Below are 21,570 nucleotides of genomic sequence, written 5' to 3' on the forward strand. Positions count from 1 at the left end.
ATCTAGTTAATAATTTCGCCAAAGCAATTTTCGTTCGAAATAACTTTCACTTTTTCTAGAGCAATCGTAAAAGTAAACAAGATCATATTGAATTACATAGTTCAGAACACATAACCCACTGGCATGGTAGCCTTAACCTGATTCTATCTGTAGGGAAACATTAAGAAGAAGAAAAAAAACAGAAGGGAACTCGGTGATACTAAGAGCAGCTTACCTAGTGCTGTTTATCTCGCGGCACACTGAGTTGGTAATATAGGGGTACAATGTCCTGTTTCAACCTAGCAAAAGTAGGGGAAAATGGGGTAACGGAATGAAAGGTTCGTGTGCTTTACAAGCAAGCAAAATGATCAAGCGTTTGGGGTGCATGCCGAAACGGCCAGTCATACAATTGAATATATTCATCACCAAAATAATTGAAAACTGATTGACAATTTTAAATTCGGTAAATTCGACTGTTCATTACTGAACCAAAATCAAATGAGAACTACAGAAATAGCATGCCTCACACCCTCATAGTGAAGTGAATTCAACAGGATGTCCTTCAGATTTAAAAATGTCATTATCCCTGCCTTTCCAATAAACTTTGAATCTAAAATGCAAGAGATAGCCTAAAGATCTATAACACGTGACAACTTCTGAATCCGATTCAATAGGAAGTCTCCTTGCTTAATGGTTGCTTGGTAAAGGGCATTCTTGGCATCAGGGCGATTAGTTTCAAGAACACCAGCAACCTTATCAATCTTACAGTGAAGTTTCCCTGCTGCAATAAAACGGGATAGCTCCCTGGAAGCACATACTGTAATTAGTAACTTTCCGTTGCATCTAAAAACTAAACAAGTACTGAACCAAAATTGGGTTTGTAAAATGCATTTACTTACAGATCAATGAAATCCACTGTCACTCCAAAAGCTTTGGCCATGGCTTCAATTGTCACACTTTTGTAAGATTCCAAAAATTGGGAGTACACAACAGTTCTGACCTCCCTCATGTAATATCGGAAGTGGGGATGCAGATAGCGGTCCAACTTAATCTGCTCGGTCAGGCCAGCTGAAATAAATTTAAAAATGAAACAATACTATTAATAATGGGTCCAAACAGATACGAAGTGATTATCCATCGGCACATTGAAGTTCTTATTCAACATGGATGATATCCACAAATTCTTAAATTATATCGCAAAATAATTCATGCATAGTCAAAGTGTCTCCACTGAGGCATCAAACTTTCAAAGTTACTGAGATTTGACAGATGTCCGCTCACCAAATGCTGAGAAGAAAGACTTGTATCGGCAATCATACAAGGAGTTCAAAAACTCTGAAAGATATGGGATTTTTCCAATCACTGTCAAGATCTCTGGAGCATCTACCACCTGATGCAAATGAACTTGTTAATAATTTATAATACACAGTAAAAAGAAAAGGACAATTAGTGTAAACAAGAAAGAATCAACATACCTTTTGCTTTAAGGAAACTCTATCCAACGATATGATGCTGGTCAAAACCGTATAAAATATGAAGGTATCATAAGGAAAGAGTTCATATGTTGTAAAGGTTGAAATAGAATCTAAAAACAACTTGGCAGCCTTCTTGAAATTTCGAGTGGACATGCAATACAGGCCTTCGTACACTTTCAGTCTATTCTTCCTTTCCCAATCACCACCTTCTTCAAACAAACTGCCACCACATGTTGCAAAGAGTTAGAAAAACAACTCTTAACTGGAAAATATGGCAGAGAGCATAACAGCACAAGTTTGAATTCAAAACATTACTTTTTGGCTTTGTCAATGCTTTTGGAAATGAGATCAAAATCCATGTCAAAGAAACCAAGCTGCAAAGTATAAAACACCAGGTCCATCTTCTGGCCAACTGCTACTGTCTTGGTTTCTGTTATCTTGAGATGCTCCAAGGCTTTCTCCTGGTACGTAAAAAAAGTGTTACCAAAATTCAATTCAAGTAGCACAAGTGAAATAAGCAGGTCATAATAGTTATATACCTTATCCCCAATTCGGATGAAAAACAGGGATTTTGCCAAGTGAGCCTCCCGAACTTCACTCTCACCTAAGTTTTCCTCAGCATCAGCAATCCTAAAAAGAGGCACCCAAATGTATTATCATGACTGCAAAAATCATCGAGCAGACCCCAGAAATCATAGTTTGCATTCCAAGGAATCCCACATAAATGGAAAATGCATGAGTGAATACATCTATCCCAGTCTATTCATTTTGTATTCCTCTGGTATCATAGTTTTTGGGGATATAACGTAATTTCTTTCTTTTCACTTTCAACCTAGAAAAGCAAGAGCAATCTATCCCAGAAAGCATGTGGAATGTGGACCATTCATTACTGCTGCAGAGGTAGGCCAAATTTCATGCATTGAGACAACTCTAAGAGAATCAATGCTGTAGATGTGACCTTTTACAGCCAAGTGAGTAAGGATCGTAATGAGACAGCTCCAATTCAGTCAGCCTTCAAATTTATGTTTTACAGGGTACAATGGTCATTCAGCTTTTTCTTAGTGAAAAACACTGAAAAAGAAACACTGCAGAATAAAATTTGAAACTTACATAATACATTATTTACACATCTTTATGTCTGTGTAGTGAATTTACATCTATTAAAACAATTCCCTTGCTTAAATTAAAGTCACTACTATGCCATCCAACATGTACCATTTATATTTTGGGCTTGCCAGCCATTTATAGCCACACAAGCCTTTGGTAACTTGGTCTATAACATAAACTTTTAAATATATAAGAATAAGAAAAACCATTACTTTCATGCATACAACAACAATGACAATCTAGTCTTTTCCATTAGGAACGGTCAACTACATTAGTCTTATGATGCCATAGATTTCTCTCCTATACTATGCGCAGAGCCGGACCAGCTACCTCTAAGTTCCTCTTAAGGTTTGACCTACAGTTTTCTTTAGCATATCCCTACCACCTACTGTTGGACTATCTCCCATCCAGTCAGCTCCCCTTAATGTTGTTCGTGCAGATTTTCTCCAAACAAGCCCAAACCATCTAAAGCTGAGGCTTTACCATTTTTTTTACATAATGGGAATTCTATCCAATGGTTGTGTTCCTAATACTATCTCTTCTATCACGAGTCACATCCAAGCATCCCTCCATTTCATCTACCCTGCTAGATCTGGTGATCAACATCACCCTCTATCTCCTCATAACTCGGTATGTACCCAAGATACTTAAAATGAGTAGCTTGTGGTATTGTATGTTATCAAATAATTACCTATAAGATACAGCTATTCTGAATCTTGCTAAACTTGCATTCCACATACTTTATTTATTACCACTTCGGTGAAAGCCATGGGTTTCCAAGGATTGTCGTCTCCAATCTCTATCTTGCAATTAATTTCTTGTCCTACCTCTAAAACTAAAATTATGATAAAATATTCTTTCCACTCAAGTCTCAAACCACAACAAATGCGTCATGTAACTTAACTTATCCTATTGAATTCAACACAAAAATTGTTTCCACATAAAACGTTATTGAGTAACTCCATAAACTTTGCTAGAGGAAAAAACTTTAAGTCGCAAGAATCTTAAGAGAAACACGGATTCACAACTTCAAAAATACTTCAGTGTCAGGCATCCCGCACCTCACTTCTTTCAATTCCATTACCAAGGTGCAGACCAACAAATAGCAAGTTGCACAAGAAATAACAGAAACCAAAATACAAATAAGACGGTAGGGTAATTGGAAAATAAAATTAACATATTAGCGTCATACACCCTACAGTGGTACCGGTCCTCATCACTCCCCCTTCAGATTCACGAACATTCCCAATTTAACCTAGTAAATTTCAAACCCCAAATTCCAAATCGGGGGTCGGCGCAAGCATCGTAGGTAAAGCGAAAGCGAGGGATGAAGAGAGAGGAACTCACTTTTCGTCGATCTTGTTAAGCTCGTCCTCAGTTTTAGCTCGCATGGAATCCAAAAGGGCACGATCCATGTCCAACACGGAATCGGCGACTAGGGTTTCGTACAAAGGGACCATATCTGAACAGAAAAAAAAAGAGTGATAACATGTACGAGATGAAGAAGATAGAAAAAGCGGATTAGACAGAGAGAGTGTGTTACCGTTTTCCTTAACGTGAGTAAAAACATCCTCTTTGTAGCGAACCTTGTCAATGTCCTGCACATCGGGTTGCCGGAGAAGGAAGAGCTTGTCGGCGAGGACCAACTGTGGCTGCTGAGAACCCTCTTCACCTTCCATCACTGCCGCTATCGCTTTTGCGTTTGCGTTTCCTTCCTTCACCTCACTTTTCTAAATGCAGTCTTCTTTTCCTTTATTTCTGTCTGATATATAGCTCGCAACAAAACGATGCGTAGCCCAAGTTACAAGTTACCAACCACCACGGACCTCTTTCCTAAATTCACCTAATTCTTAAATTCAAAATAATAATCATTAATTATAAACTACAGAATTACACTCCATTCTTTTCAAAATAGTAAAATAGTTACTATTAAAATCAGTGTACACAACTTTATACAAATATATTCTCAATTTTCAGTACATTTATGTCTTTTTCAATTTGAATTACCCCTAATTGTTAATATTATTATTATTATGAAACAAAAATGAAATATAGAAATATTATGTTTAGAATGGAGGAATTAATAAACTAACTATACTAGTTTTATTTTGATTTGTTATTCACTAGCAAATACTTTTTCTATTTCAAATATTATAGTTCAAAAAATTACATTCTTCTTTGTTTATTGGAGTATTCGTAATTATATAGTTTTTCTAAAAATTATTTGTGGCTTTTTAACGTAATAGTGTGCTTAAATCTTTCTAGAAGAACATTTTAGTCCGAGCTAAACAAATTCAACTAGAGTTTTTCAATTTAATATTTGAAACAATTGCGAGAATTGAATTATTTCAATAGTTAATTAAATGTGTAATTAATTATAATTAAAATCAGATTTTTCTTTTAAAATTTGGAAGTAATTGTTCTCTTTTGATGAAAAAGATGAACTTTTACATAAGAAAAAATGTGTATGAAATTGAAAAAAATGTTAAAATTAATCATATGCTAACCTTCCAAATGTTTTAACCTAATGTCTCAAATATAAGTCACTGGAGCATAAGAAAAATATATAACTTATTTTACAAACAATTTTAATATAAAAAATACTTTAATCAAATGCAATTATAATCACCATTTCTTGTTGTTTTATTCTATCAATGATATTTTTATGGTTGGAACTTCTTTTAAATAATTTAAAGCTCGCACTTCTCAGGCAGACTGATTAATGTTGTGAAGCATTATTGGTTTCTTATGATATCCCGATGTCCTGTGTATTATCAAATAATAAATGGGTTTTGAATGTTAATATAATTTAAAATGTGAAAGTTTATAGTGATATTTAATATAAATTTATTTAATCAAACAAAAGATTCTTATTAACATTCAGACTGAGATGGTTGTGTTCGATTTTATTCCAATTGACTCCAACTGGCAGGCCAAGAAATAAGCCATTAATTCTTAACATTGAATTGACTTCCAAGCTGGATTTTGGATAGGAAAAGCTACGTTACATTGGTTCTGAGATGGAAGTACTAAGTTTTTTCAATCTATTGGCAAAAGTAAGTATGCTTTCAATCATATTTCTAGATTGATGAACAGCGACAACTTATAGAAGACAAAATTGAAATTGAAAATTACCTTCTTGAATTCCACCTAGAGTTATATGTTGCTCCTTTGACTTATAATAGTACTCCTAATGCCATGAACAATTTTATGACTACTTATGTTCCTAGTCTAGTTTTTAGCGGGACAATTTTTTTCTTAATGCTTTCCTTTTCACATAATGAGATTAAAGTTGTGGTTTTCAGTTTTAATGGTAGTCGTGTATATGGACCCTGATGGTTTTAATGACAAATTTTATCATTTTCTTGTTGTGATGTTTATAATGTTGTGGTACAAGTTTTCAAATAAGATTGGAGTCTTTCACACATGAACTTATTCTTAAAAAGTCTTGTATTGATGATAGGATGACAAATAAATTCATTATTCAAACTTATCTTGATTTGGATGAATAATTTTTATACTGTGTGGTTATAGATAATATATTTTTTTCTTTCTAAATTACATATCCCTATAATTATATCTTTGTTTTCATACTTGTATTCAATGTATTTTTTGATTCTTATACTCATCTTTATCGTCTTTAATTTATAAAATAATCTAAAAAACTTGTAAGAGTTTTTCTTTGATCTTTAGTTTGATAATCTACTTATAAGACAAGTATTTTATCATTTTTACTCTTTTTTTATTGTTGTTTAAGATTTATTTAATTGTTATTTGATATTATTAATTTATGCATTTATAATTTATTTGTTTGCATTTGACAATTGGATAAAAAAAATGTGTATCCTTTAGACATTTATTACTTCATAATAATGTTTTCTTTGTTGTGATTTTTATTGTTTGGTAAAAGATTTTTAATTAATATTTAGAATAGTAAAGAAACGGATATGGATGTGGATACAGATATAGACATAGATACAGGCATATTCACTCACTAATTAGAATGGAAATGAAACAAAAATTTCATACCCTATGAGAATGGGATGAGATAATTTTTATATTCATTGAATATGGAAACGAGATAGATAAACTTGATAAGAATAGAATAGTCAAACTCATGCCGTCTTAGTGTTATCTTTAGTTTATAATACTAAGTGCTATAAATATGATTTTCAACTTTTGATTCAAAATTATTACTAAATATTGGCTAATAGATTAGGTTTCATTACTAGTAAAATGATTAGTGCTCAGCATAATGGTTTTAGGGAAGATAGAAAATTATATATTGTATTTGCATTGCTTCTAAGGTCATTAACATGCTCCCTAAGCTAATGGTGGTAACATGACTATCAAAATTGATATTAAAAAGTTTTTAACACTTTAAACTGAGATTTTCTTATCCAGGTGCTCAATCAATTTGGTTTTCGTTGTACTATTGTAACTGGATTAACATCATTTTTCATTTTTTTTTTCTTTTTATTTGGCTCAATGGTTGGATGGTGGTGGGATAAATTTCCTTGTCAAAGAGGGGTTAGGAACGGTGACCTTTTTTTTCCCTTTTTTTATTTTGTCCAGCATAGGAAGCTCTTCGTCGAGGTATTTAATATCTGATTCAAAACTACAATATTCTTCATATGTACTTGTTTCCTTTCTAATGTTCTTTATGCATATGATATTTCCATCTTTTGCAGAATTAATAAGAAAACTTTAACTCCCCTTGTTCATTTTGTACACAAGTATGATTTGATTTCAAGACAATGGATTAATGTTAATAAAAGTCACTTCTTCATTGACTTTGACTTTAAATCCTTTAATTGGCGGATTCAGAGTATTTCGGGATTCCAAAAAGGTGTTCCCAAGTTTAAGTTTCTTAGAACAATTGTGGATAGAATTAATTACAAACTATGTCTTGGCAAGGCAAGGTGTTAAGCACAATAAGTAGAGTATAATTTGTCGACTTTGTTGTTGTAGGTAGTACTGCTTATAATTTTCAACTTTATCTGTCTTTTTTTCTCTTCTTAAAAGAGGTGGAAAGATACTTTCGTGAAACACTAGAGTGAGTCTAATTGTCTCTTTGTTCTCTTTCTCTCTAAAAACAAACCTTCGTTCTTAGAAACCTTGCCTCCTGTTTATACAGAAAAGCTTTACTTCTTACTTCAGGTACTGTGCAAAATAAGAAAGATGTGAAATAAACTCAATGTTTTCCAATTTTAGGTCAAGGTGTAGATATGACAGCAGTTTCACTTTTGTAATTTATGGACAAGAGATGCAATTAAACTTTATAAGAGTTACTAAAGAATCACATATGTTCATATAATAATGTAACACATTCTGGTAAGAGAGGGCATATCTCCAGCTAATAACATGGGTCAGCCCTGACTGCACGAATGTAAAAATAAAAATAAAAAATCTTATGCTTGCAAATTTAACTATAAATACAGAAACCGGGTTACGAATTTTGGAGAACTAATGATGGAGATATCAACGCATGTTTTATAGACAGAAGCAAGTATTTGTTGCTTCTGTATTTTCCCCTGTCGCTAATGTGCAAACTAATATAAGCTATATCACACATTTACATGCTTCAAACGCTCCCAAAAGTCAAGTGGCTATTCAAATATTTGTGAGTTCTAGTAACTACATTATCACCATGTTTGGGAGTTAGCTCACTTTGTTAGCCTCCATATGCACAGTTAAATCTCCCTTCTATTAAGTATAAATTTACCTCACTCATCATCAAATAATATGAAATTGCATTTGTCTTGATCATCATTAACTAACATGTTCAGTGTCTAAACAAGTCAGGTACCAGTAAAGTTTGAAAAAAAGGTACATACCAACTAAGAACAGGTGTAATCAGTTTTCATATATACAAGACTTATCATTTAAAGTCACTTCCCTGTACAAGGCCTGTAGAACACAAGGAATCAAATACCTAAAATTTGAGGGATTGACATTGTAGTTAATAGAGAGTGTCATATTTTCTGTTCTCCGTTTGTTCCTGTACATGAACATCAAGTGTATGGAATATCTACCTCAGGTAGTTCCCAATTATCAATACCAGTATCATCATCGTCATCAGCATCCTTTTTCTTTTCAGAATCATGTTTATTTTCTGCCAAAGTTCTCGACCGCGGCTTCCTGACACATCACGACATCCATCAGAGCAGATAAACGTAAATAATTTGATTTCTTAGGAAAAGAAAAGTGAGGGGTTAGAGGTAAAAAGGTGAACCTCTTTCGGTTTCTTCTAGAAGCTTGACGAGCTTTCCTTTTGATCTTGTCGTGTTTGTTCTCGAAGAACCTTCTATGTCTACACTCCTGAAGCACCCCAGCCTTGAGAACCTCCTTCTTGAAGCGATAAACGATTCTATCTTCGGGCTCGTCGTCGCCCACTACGATCTGCACGTTGTACGCTGATTTGAAGTAAAGCGTGTTGGAACAAGAGAGTGCAGGGTATAATAGGCCCTTGATTGAAACGCCGCAATCGCTCCCAATTGCACGCGGAGATGCCGTTGCTGTTGTAGCCATTGGTGAAGCGCATGAGAAGGTTTTGGGAAGACGAAGGTGACAGGGTAGCGCAAAAGAGTGGAACATTGTAGAGACAGCCATTGCAGAATAGAGGTATGGGTTGAGCTTGCCAAGTGTAAGTATGTACACTGGGCTCGGGTTTTGGGTCCCACATGGGTCCATGGCCTTCCTGTGTTGGGCTTTTCGTGAAAAGTTTGTGATGGCGAAACATACAAAATAAATTCTTGCAAAATTTATGCTCTGTTTACTTGAAACCATTTAGTATTCCCGCATATAAGAGAAGATGGATTTACGAAGAATCACGGTGTTCGTTTGAAACGATTTGGGCTTAAATGGATGCATTGATTTGAAGGATGAATTGAATATCCTATCTCTCATATGAGAGGGGATTTGGGAGAGAAAAGTTAGTATTTTACAGTACTATCCCCAAATAATAATAATAATAATAATAATGAAATTTTAAAAATTAAATTTTATTTTTTTTCACTCTTTATAATAATTTTTACAATTATATAATATTAATAATTATCATTTTACATTATTTGTATTACTAAGGATATTTTGATAACTTTTAATTTTTATCAATTAAATAATTTTTTTATCTGTTATATCGGTCAAATTTTTTACTAATTATCACAAATTTTACTTTTAAATACATTTTTACTTACTCTCAAATTCACTCAAATAAACAACAAAAAATTCACCTTCAAATCCTCTCAAATTCATCCACTCACTCTCCCGTATCATCTTCCCATTATAAACACACCATCAACAATACTTTGAATGAAATGACACATGGATTTAAGTAATTTATGCTTGGAATTACTCCAGTGTAAAATTTATAAAATGGATTCTTTCTTAATACAAATATTAGAAGATATTTGAATTTAAAAATTATATAAAATCTAAATGTACCACGTCATGTCATATTATATTAACTTTTTAAAAGTTAAAAATTAAGATCTAAATTAATTTTGTTAATTAAAAAGTAGAGATTGATCTGTTAAAGGAAAACAGCGATTTCAGAATATTGATTTAATCCAAAGAGAAAGTTCCAAAGAACCTACGATATAGGGACAAAAATGATGGTGGTAGTTCAACTGCAACATTTATTCTTCTGCTGAAAAGAAGGACTCCTTGTTTACTGGTGAAGGCTGGTCAGGACATTATACAGTGCTAAAAAGGCAGACATTGTACACAAGATTTTAAAAAACATTATATTTTGCAATTGTTTGTTATTTTAAAATATTTTCATTAGTCGAAAAATTGTAGGTAAAGAAAAAAAAAATTGAATTTTGATAGGAAATGGGAACGTTGAATAGAAGAAACGAATGATAGAAATGTTGTGTTGGTCAATAAAGCGCCACTGACGTCTTCAAAGGCCTTTTTTCTCTGTCTGTTTGTTGGTCAACTGGCTCAACTCCCAACAATTTTCCATCCCATTTTTCTGTGTTCTATGACTCCATTTATTCTCCACCCTAAGGATCATAGTTCATACCTTCACCATGCAGTATTACCAGATACTTCATTCACCACCCTCTTTCATGGATTCCCTCAAGGCACTTGAGGCTGATATCCAGCATGCCAATGTGCTGTAAGTTCTCTCTTTCTTTATTTCGTATTCTGTTGATTTGGTTGAGCATACAGAGGATACGGGTTCAATTGTTCAATTGTTCGCAGGGCAGCTTCCATTACCAGGGGGAATGGCGAGGATTACCTTCAAATGAAGTTAGTATACAGTAAACTGGCACCGATTTTTCTGTTTTTCTTTCAATGGATGGATTATTCATGCTCCTGTCTACCTTCCAGCCATTTTAATCTTTTCCGTGTGCTTGTGTATAAGGTTAGTATCTCTCCCTTTCTTTTTTTTCTACGCTGAATTCATGGCTTCTTTCTTCGATTTTCTCATTTTTATTTCTGTTTTTAGGTGCACACTAATGGAAAGTCAGATATGTATTCAAGTGGAAGGAAAGCAACCGTAAGGGAGTTCTACAGTAAGTACTGAGTATATTACTGCATGTAATAAAAATTTGAATTAAGTTAAACTATATGTTTCCGATTAACGCTCAAAGTGTTCTCCATTTTTGTGCTTAAGTTTCATTCATTAATCTACAAATGCAGGTGTTATATTACCTTCACTCCAACAACTTCATGGTGATATAGAAGCTAACATTGGTGAAGAAAATGACAACACTGAGATGATAACCAGTAAGGACGACAAGAGGATGGCTTCAGATTATGAGTTGGAGAGAGACCATGAGTGTGGCATTTGCTTAGAATCTACCACCAAAATGGTTTTGCCTGATTGCTGCCATGCTATGTGTATAAATTGTTACAATGACTGGTAATCATAACCTCATTTCCCCTTCAAAATTAACCTATTCTTAACGGTTAATGTATATCTTTTATGACTTTATGATGCAGGAACACAAGGTCAGAATCTTGTCCATTTTGCCGGGGAAGCTTAAAGAGAGTTAATTCGGGGGATTTGTGGGTTCTAACATGTAGTAGAGATGTGATTGATATGCAAACCATAAACAGAGAAGATGCCTTGCGTCTTTATCTCTTTGTGAATAATCTTCCCCAATACACTCCTGATGCTGTTTTCCTTATGTACTACGAGTACTTATTTTAGTTGAAGACAAAAATGCTAAACATCTGTTTATACAATTTGGTCATTTTTACTTCCAAACAATCTATTGATTGTGTTGCCCATCACTCAGTTATTGCACTACTGCATGAACTGATCTTATTGTGTTTATCATCTTATTTTTATGAGTTAAAAGTTTAGTATTATACTGATTCTATTTTTATATATATTTTTAATATAATCATTTGTATTTTAAAAGTATTCAAAAGATCACATGATGATTGGTGAAAGCCAAGCCACGGTGATACAAATGGATGAAAGATTCTATTGTTCATTTATGCAGAAAAAATGTATCATATATAAATTATACATATAACAAAAAATGAAGCTACCCTTAATACTTTTCTGGTATGATTGTGAAGTGGGGAGGAAAGAAAAATCTTAGTAACAACTAAATAATAAAGTCAGATGTGTACTTTATATGATGATGACGAAATCCACTACCATTTTTGGACCGATTCTTGTGTGAAGTGGAGAGTAATACTTACAACTAATGTTTTAAACAATTCCCAACTCTTCTAATTCGTAAATATGTATGTTTAATATTACCAAACATCATTAAATACACTGAATATGAAGTTCAGTTAATGTTTAGAAAAGTATTTTTATTAATTATCATTGTTATTTTTGCCCATCTTATTCTTCCTATTATTGATATTATTGTTGTTATAATATAACCGTAATAATAATAATTAAGTGTGGTTTAAGAAAAACTAAGTTAGTTATTTTTTATAGTTTTTTTAATGAAATTGGCCTTTTTTCTATCTTAGCTTTAATAATAATCATTAGTATAATTTTTGTGTGAATTAAAAACATTTTATGATAACTAAACGTTTTCCTATAAATATTGGACAAAAAAGTAGAGATTGTAAACAGAATCATACCTGGGAAGTTTACAAATCAACCATATCTTTATTGTGAAATTTTTACTAATGAATTGAGACATTGAATTTTTTTATATAAGCAAAATCATCTCATGAGACATTATAGTGAATCAAGAATTGACATGTATTTTGCAATTTTAATTTTATCGGCAAATTTAATTTTGCAATTAGATTTTCGTTTTTCACTATATTAAAATTTCAAAGGAAACATTTTCGCTTTGGTAGTACTATTATTATTACCGTATACTTAGGTTAGTTTTAAATGTTGTTGAAAGTTTTTAGGATATCTGGTTTGGTTTCATATGATAATTTTTTAATTATATTTCTTTCCCAAAGGTAAGGAAGGAAGGAAGGAGAGATAACTGTCCAGAACAACCAGCATGTGCAGACATCAAATAGACTTGCATGAATTTAGTGTTATGTGGTCCATTAATAGTATTCTAGATTCTTCATCTTTAATTCCTTTCACCATTCCTATTTATTGCTGCTCAATTCACACTCTTGTTTCTAATTTTTACTGCACTGAACTGCTTCTCCTTAATTCTTTTAAACCCATCAAACGAAACTATATATTCTCCGCAATTCTTTATTTTTAATAGCTTAAGGAATATATCTAATCTAAGCAGCACAATTTGAATCCCAGACGAAGATAATACAAATACTGACATAACATATACTCCTTTGAACTTCTCATATATGATGCAGCGGACACAAGTTCTGGCAAAACAGATAAAACCTAATATTCCCTCACTCATAGATACATAATCAGATGCATCAAAGCATTTAGGAGAACCAAATCCCAAACATTATTCTTGGGTGAAGCATTCACCCCGCCCTCTCTTTTTTTGCCAACAAAAAATTAAAGGGAGGTTGGGTGAAGTTTCCTTGCAGAAACATGCTAGAAATAACTTTATACATGGCCTCGGTCAGGTGAACACCATCCCAATTTATGAACTGAGAAGGGTTTGTGCAGGCAGTGGCGTTAGGTGTGCCACACGTGCCAAACACACTGAAGTTGTAAGGTGGTTCTCCTGATCCACAACAAACATTGAACACTTCTTTGAATCCGTACTTGGTCGGATTCTTCATCACTGTGCGGTAGGCGTTGAAGTAATCGGCATAAAGTATGACAGCCTGGGGGTACTGTTTCCTAAATTCCTCTAGTTTGTTTTGCAGCACAAGGTTGTGGTAGTTGCTTTGGTTGTTCACACTTTTCACACACCCAAGCTCATCCCTATCATCAGGAGGAGCCAGATACATGGACAACGTCAAACAACCAGTGAGAGGTAAACCCTGCACAACTAGGTATTTCGCACCCTTCTCTAGCAATGCCTGCAAATTACAACTTTACTTCATCAGGACGAAAAATCAGAAAACCAAAACCAAAACCACTGTAATATATTACCTGTAATGCTCCCGAGACGCTGCTGATTGCAAGCTTCCTTATGGTATCATCTGGGACGGTAGATCCAAGAGTGTAGGCATAGTCGTTGACACCGATCTCCCCAAACCAAAATAGAGTATCGTCGAAGTCTTTGCACTTTGATTCTTCGCATTCCCGGCTTTCCAGGTACCTGTTGAACCATATCATCTGAGTTTGGATGGACTGAGGAGTGATGTCAAGGGAGAGGTTGTTCTTGACAAAGAACAAGTGGTTTATGGCTGTGGAACCTGCAACGGCAAAGTTAACACCGAAAGTGTCGTTGCCTTTGCGGTGACGGTAAGGGGGCAAATAAGGCAGAGAAAGATCTTCGGCCACGAAGTCAATCACAAGCCTTCCATCTGAGTACCTGTTGGTGGAATGGTTGAAGAAAGTGGTACCGTAGGGAGAGTTTGAGACATGGCCAAAGCCACTTGGACCTTCTGCGTTCTTGGTGTTGCCTGTGTCAGTAAAAGAATCCCCAAAGGCATAAACCCTCTTAAAGGGTCTTGTCCTTCCTTCCTCAGATGCTGTTGCATAAGGAACTGACAGAATTGAGGACAGTGTGCAGATGCTAATGAGAAGGATGGTAGAAGAAGACATGGATGTCACAGAGGAAGCCATTTCAAAAGGGTACCTTAATTACCACACAAGAGTAGTTCCCACTTTGCTAGACTTTCATCTTATATATATATATATATAACACTTCGTTACCTCAAGGTTTAATATTCAACATTTTTTTAAAATATATATATAATTTGACTCTATTTTAAGTGAAAGCATAAAAAATAACTATTTTTTTTATAAGAACCTATTCGGATTATCTCACACCATTGGTTTTACAAAAATACTTTCAATTATGACTTAATTTTAATGAAAGATAAAATATAGGCGCAGTTAAACCATATTAATTTGTTGTTCTTTTTTTTTTTTTTTAATTTAGTGTAGTGCATGAAGATTCAAAATTCAATTTAAATGTCTTAGGGAGGATAGAAATTACAGTAAATAAAATTATATATTTAATGCAAGAAAAACAATACTTTTGAATAGTATTTGACTTGTAAATTGATAAATTGCTTACAATTGAAGCTAAAAGTAAAAATTCAGGGTTAAAGTTATAAGATTATTCAATAATTTTATTATTTTGAATAAAACTTCTTAAAAACTATGATTTTAGGTTTGATGTTTTGTTAACGAAAATACCTAACTCAAACTGAAAACTATTAATTAAGTTTCAAACAACTTTATATTAATTGATCAATATATTAATGATTTAGATTAAATAATTTATTGTTTAAAATTTAAAAAAAAAATAAGAAATGAAAATAAATAAAATTATTTTTAAATGTCCTCTTATAAAAGTTTTTCATTAAATACTTGATTTTGATATTTATTTTCTTAAATTCTACTTGACATAACCTTTTTTACTAAAAAGATTTTTCTAAAAAGAAGAAAAATCAAAGCTAAATTCCCATTAAATAAATATAACAATTTCCTGAAATAAAAGATAAAATTTCTTGAAAAAATTAAATTTAGAAAAAACGAAATAATTATTTTTGAAAAGTAAAATGTAGAAAATGAAAAATCCATAGTCGTATTTTGAAGACTAATTTGTTCTTGAATTGACTTTGGCCCATACTCTTATGATTCTCATGCACCGTCCTGACGTGTAGATCTATAGCCGCTCTTACATTTATTATTCTCCTTAGAGGTAGCTGGGAACCTACACTTCTTTACACACATAATTTTCTTCTATTTTATTAGATAAATTTTTCACACATAAAAACAAAACTTAATAACATGAATAAAAGTTTACTACAAGTACTACTTTTGAAAAATACAGGTTAAAAATTAATAAAAAGTAAAAGTGTATTATTAGCATTAAATAGCCGTCTATTTTAAAATTTCTATAATACTTTCCATAAATATAATGGGAAGGAGATGAAAAAGGACCTTTTTTTTTTAAATGATTGAAATTGTAACTATTGAGACATAATTGAATGAGTTGTCCCCACATAACCAACCCCTTTGACGGTGAGTTTATGAAAGTAAAAAGGCTATAATATAGTGTAAGTAAATACGTGAGCTATTATCTATAGTTACTTTGTTGTGTCTTTTATTAATAGCCACCAACCCCCATTGTCTTATTGCTTCACTCATTTTCTTTTTATAAAGACAATTTTTTTATTGGATAACGATACTTTATCAATATTTTTATAACAACATTTTAACATCATCTACGTATCATTATATGTTTGGTCCAAAATTATTTTATCATCAATAATAATAATTATAAACACTAACATAGATCAATCACAGATGACTTGTCAAAAAAATGTTGTTAAAATATCATTATCTTTTTATTTATTAGAGTATACCAAATAACACATAAGAGTGTTCTAAAGCACACCTATTAGAATTAAATTTTTAAAATCTCGAATGAATGGCTTCAAACGAATCAATTACTGAATTAACTAGTTAATAATGATTGAAGTTTAAGATTTTTATTCTTATTATAAAATAAATCTTATATAGAAGCCCAATCCTAGAAGATTGTTAATTTTTTTCCACATAAATTAAAAATAAGGGATTTTATTTGTTGAAGGTTGTTAATTTTTTTTCACATAAATTAAAAACAATGTTGTTTATTTGTTATTTTATGAGCATTATTAATAATATAATATATATTTTCCTTTCCTTATAAGAAGTTTGATGTTTGTATCATGAGAACACGATTTCTCTTCTTAAAACTTTGATCCTTTTCCTTATGAGTTCAAAAATAGATGAAAAGATTCTATAACTCTAAAATAGTTAATGGGAGTCCCATTGAGAAATTTAAACCATAAAAAGAACTATCCATTAGCCCCTTTTTGTTTCTTATTGTGCTTGAGGGATATGGTAGTTTAAGAGACAAAAAAACAAATATGTATGGTAGTTGTTCACACATTATCCAGTAGTTATGATAGTATTTATAATGTTAATATATATTAATGTTTATTGGATGATATATGTGATTGTGAGAATGAAATATATGTGGTGTGAGAAAAACGTGAAGGATGTGTTGTATTCAAGTAAGTTATGGTGAATGTTTGATGATGAAACTCGGTAAATAGTTATCTTGATATTTTATCAACTATTCAACCCATGTAAAAAGATGAATAAGATGGCAGAGACAATAACAGGAGGTCTTTACTCTAGCCCTTTGAGTCTTAGGAGTGGAAGATTAACCTCACGGGTATGGGTAGTAAGTCGAGTTACTCTTGTTTATAACTCTGCAGAGTATAAATACTATCATGGGTGCATACCTTCAGTAACGTCTGTCAAGCATATATAGTATCTAAATAATTTAGTTTAGAGTCAAATATTTATATGTTTGTATGAGTTATAAAATGTTTTAATATTCAAGAAATATGTGATGCATGAAATTATTTATGAAGTTTTTTTTTCAACACTACCTTACCTTGATGTTTTCTTTGGTTGTTCTTGGTGTATTGTATGTTTTCTTCTCTGATGATCACTTTATTGATGAAGTAGATGATGATTCGGTGTTGAAATATTGCTAGTGGAGGACGATGCTACTTCTTGTTGGTCTAGTGATTAAGTTTAGTTTCTTTATAGATATAATTATTATTTGGATTATTTTATTGTATAAAACTGTGTTATATTTTTAAGTGATAACAAATCTGTTATATTTTATAAATATCATAACGTTTTATTTGAAGATTGAAATGTTACAATATAAATATAAAATTTGAATAGGTAAAAGAAATCGATTGATGCCTTTGAAATATATACAAATAATAAAATGTTTATATTTTTATAAAATTATAAAGTACATATTTATGATTATCCAAAAGAAAAACATGTTAATTATAAAACAGATGTAATATCTCTTTTATTGCTTGCCCTCTATGCTCTCTTGGTAAAAGCATGATGTATTAATCCAACAACATATATGTTAATTACTTCCGTTGTTTCTTTCTATCTTTCTCAATTCTGGAAAAAGATTATAACTTTCTAGAAATATAAACGAGATTGAATAATTATATATATATGTGTGTGTGTATTTATTTATTTATTTATTTATTGAGAGTTATATAAATTTTATGTTAACAAAATAAAATAAATATAGATTTATTTTAGTGACTGATTTTATAAAATTGAGTTAAATTTAAAATTTATATTTTTAAAAAAGCTATAATAACTTTATTAAACAATTATATAAGCAATGCTTTTGAATGAATTAATTATATAGAAAAGTTACACCAATGATATAAACAGTTGATCTCTTTGTCTTTCTTCATCAATTGGAATATAGTTCTTTTCCTGGTAGAAGAGGAAAGCAGTGAAAACATCGTTTGAAGACGTGTAAATACTTTATGCAGAAACTTGAAAAAAATAAAAAAGGAAAGAGGATGAATGAGGAAATAAGGGATTGGAATTTGATTCCAGATTGATGATATATATGAAGAAGTTGTGAGAATATGGATGTCCATGTGGGGGAAGTAATGGCAACCACAACCTTAAATATTGTGATGAAAATTGTTGTCACATACAGTTAGGTGGTTTGAGCTTTGAAAGCTACGTGATTAAGTTAGGTTGGCTTATGTTTTATGGCTATGTGTTCTTCAAGCTAAATTCTATCAATGGCGCAGTCCCTACTGTCCCAAAAAACCTTATTTGTGACAGAAAAATATAGTCGTAGTTAGAGTGAAAACCTAACTGATAATAATAAATGAAAAGTATTATTTTTATTTTTATTTTAAAAAATTAATAGTTATTGATGCGCTGGATTTTTACTATTTTATTCATTTTAATTTTGGTTCCTGTGTTTTATAAAATATGCATTTTTTTTTAATTTTAACCAGTTAATTTTTAATTATATGTAACTTTTGTTTAATTTCTTTTAATTTTTATCACTTAATTTGTACAGCTGCTATCCTTTTTCAATAACGTAAAACAAGTCATGGGTATCATGGATTTTTCTCAAGCAACGAAAAGTTGGCTAAGTTATAGGGAATTAAAAATTAAAGATCTAAATCACAAAAAAGAAATCATGGAGAAAAATTATAGATAATTAAAAGTTCAAAGACAAAAATTGTGGAAAATTTTAGGGGAAAAATTACAGAATTTTGAAAAAAAAAACGATTTTTTTTTTAATTTTATATTTTGCTTTTAACAAAAATCTTTTCGATGATTCACTATAATGGCTTAAGCAATCGAATAAGTATCTTAGTTTTCTATGGCTCCTCACGATTTTTCGGTAGCAATTCTATCAACATTTTTGTCTTTATCTCTACCCATGAGCATGCTATTAATATATGTTATCGAAATGGGAAGAAAATATGGACATTGTAACAATTATTTCAGTAGCAAATATTTTTGAGCAACCTTCACTATAATAAGATAAACCAAAAAGCTATTTATTTTTAGTCTAGAAAAGTACTTTCTTGTACTTTGTTCTAGTTTTGTTTTAGTAGGTGCATATTTCATTCACTTTTCATGGAGCTCATATGCTTTAAGTTTTTATTCTTGGAACATATATATAATAAGAATGTATAATCTTATGCATATGAAAGACTATATTTAATTCAATGTTGGTTTATATAAAGTTTCACCTAGAGAATAGGTATTCTTTTTAAGTAAGAGCTTATTTCTTTGCTAGTTTTAATTAAAACTTAACGAGAGTTTTAAAAGATGCACCTAAAACAATAAACATACCCATGATTGTGTTACCACTTATAATATTTGAATAATAATTTTTTAAAAATTTCACTAAGTGAAAATTAATATCTAGTGTATCAAAAGTCAATATTAACAAGAAAAAATTGATGTTAAATAAAAATCATGGAAATTAATTTATTAAGCATTGATACGGATTCTGATTAATATTAACTAATTTATTATTATTATTATTTAATTAAAATAATTTAACATCAATTTAGTTGATTTTAAGTCGTTTTTATTACTTTTGTAAATAATGTTTAATTAATATTAAAAATTAAATAATGTTAATATTCACTAACTCAACAATAACCTTATTTTTAAAAATTTTATTTTAATCTTTTGAATAGTTAATTAATCCACGTTGATTTAAATAAAATAAATATTAAAAATAAATAAGGTTATTAAGTCAAACAGACACTAATTTATTTATTTTATTTAGTATTTAAATTCCAATACAAACATTTATTTAATAAAAAATTAAAAATAATTTTGCGTTTAATTTATCGTGATTAAGTCATTTAACACTAACATAAATATATATTTATGAAAAAATTTAAAATAATTTGACTGTTTTTTATTTTTTTAAAATTTATTGTTTCATCGTATTAAAGTCGATTAAATCAATATTAATAATGTTGCAATTTGGCTTATGCTAACATTTAGAAGTTAAATTAACATTTTCTTGTAATATTTAGAAAATTAAAATATATTAAATTTTAACTATTTTAATTTTAATGCTTTGTCAAATATTTTGTATTGAACAAGTCAATTCAAATATATTGAGTTTAATTTTATTGTTTAGATAAAATATTTAATTAGTATCAAATTTAAAAGTTATTCTAATCGACATCCATCGAAAAGTAGTTTTGTTGAAATTGGTTGAGAAATAATTTTAATTTATTTTTTCATTAATGTTGGCAGAGAAACAATACTAACTAACATCAATTGAAAATAACTCTAATTGAATATATGATATTGTGAGTCCTTGTACATGTTGACTTAAGAGTTACGTGTTATTTTCTTTCTGAACTTGTTCAACACGTGTCTCGTAGAAGATATCAAATCATATAGTTATTTGACTATAACAGTAGGTATTAGAAAGAAAATGTTATGTGACATAATTTCTTAATGACTAAAGTAATAAGAATCAGAATGGAGATGGAATATGACATAGTTCCTTCATTATAAAGTAGATATTAGAATATAAATGTGATATGATAGAGTTCTTTATATTAAAAGTAATAAGAAACAAGATAAGATATAACGAAATGGTTTTAGTTTTTCATAATTATATTTATTCACTTTCTATCTTAATAAATATATTTATTCACTTTCATATTTTTGGAGTTATTGCTACTATCTATCTGCTTATTTGCTATTGCTTTCATTTTCAGAATGATGATATTTAGTAATCATGTTCATACTAACAGTAATTTTTCACAAAACAATAAACTTTTATCTACGTTAAAGACAAATCTATTATTGAAATCATTCACTACAAAATATTCTTTGCTTCCCAATCTCATCATATAAGGAAAGAATCAATTTTTCATTCACTACCAATGTTAGTTTTGATAGTAAATATATTTCACGACATTATGATATTCATTCTTCAAAAAACTTGCATTTCACGACATATAAATCTATATATACTTAGATAATCTTGTATTAATTCTATGACGTAATTAGAAGTTTACCTACTCATCTTAAGATAAATTTTTTACTCAACATTAGCAATGGAGAAAGGTAATCAAACATGATGTTATACTTCTATTTTACTAATTGCAAAATTTCGTA

The 21,570-nt window shown here is 30.8% G+C and overlaps 4 protein-coding genes across 4 annotated transcripts; 1 reads left to right on the forward strand and 3 right to left on the reverse strand.

The window, feature by feature from the left end:
* Window positions 1–361: 361 nt before the first annotated feature.
* On the reverse strand, window positions 362–4,304 carry LOC124837910 (26S proteasome regulatory subunit Rpn7). The gene is made up of 8 exons (XM_047313390.2): window positions 4,105–4,304; window positions 3,909–4,023; window positions 1,994–2,084; window positions 1,770–1,915; window positions 1,455–1,674; window positions 1,261–1,369; window positions 879–1,047; window positions 362–783 (listed from the first exon to the last, which is right to left on the reverse strand). Exons 1-8 carry the CDS (start codon window positions 4,238–4,240, stop codon window positions 609–611), a joined length of 1,161 nt encoding a protein of 386 aa, XP_047169346.1. The 5' UTR covers window positions 4,241–4,304; the 3' UTR covers window positions 362–608.
* A 3,993-nt stretch (window positions 4,305–8,297) lies between these two features.
* LOC124849150 (uncharacterized) lies at window positions 8,298–9,380 on the reverse strand. The gene is made up of 2 exons (XM_088115192.1): window positions 8,797–9,380; window positions 8,298–8,702 (listed from the first exon to the last, which is right to left on the reverse strand). The coding sequence occupies exons 1-2, from the start codon at window positions 9,348–9,350 to the stop codon at window positions 8,576–8,578; spliced, it is 681 nt and encodes a 226-aa protein (XP_087971318.1). The 5' UTR covers window positions 9,351–9,380; the 3' UTR covers window positions 8,298–8,575.
* Window positions 9,381–10,506: 1,126 nt separating this feature from the next.
* Window positions 10,507–11,818, forward strand: LOC124849152 (E3 ubiquitin-protein ligase AIRP2-like). The gene is made up of 5 exons (XM_047327036.2): window positions 10,507–10,686; window positions 10,773–10,935; window positions 11,020–11,086; window positions 11,214–11,436; window positions 11,517–11,818. Exons 1-5 carry the CDS (start codon window positions 10,598–10,600, stop codon window positions 11,725–11,727), a joined length of 753 nt encoding a protein of 250 aa, XP_047182992.2. The 5' UTR covers window positions 10,507–10,597; the 3' UTR covers window positions 11,728–11,818.
* Window positions 11,819–13,276: 1,458 nt separating this feature from the next.
* Window positions 13,277–14,714, reverse strand: LOC124849151 (GDSL-like Lipase/Acylhydrolase superfamily protein). Its single transcript, XM_047327035.2, has 2 exons — window positions 14,032–14,714; window positions 13,277–13,958 (listed from the first exon to the last, which is right to left on the reverse strand). Exons 1-2 carry the CDS (start codon window positions 14,668–14,670, stop codon window positions 13,452–13,454), a joined length of 1,146 nt encoding a protein of 381 aa, XP_047182991.1. The 5' UTR covers window positions 14,671–14,714; the 3' UTR covers window positions 13,277–13,451.
* Between the last annotated feature and the right edge of the window lie 6,856 nt (window positions 14,715–21,570).

Source organism: Vigna umbellata, chromosome 1 (assembly GCF_029865625.1).
Source record: "Vigna umbellata cultivar VRB3 chromosome 1, Vumbellata_1.0, whole genome shotgun sequence".
NCBI classification, from domain to species: Eukaryota; Viridiplantae; Streptophyta; class Magnoliopsida; order Fabales; family Fabaceae; genus Vigna; species Vigna umbellata.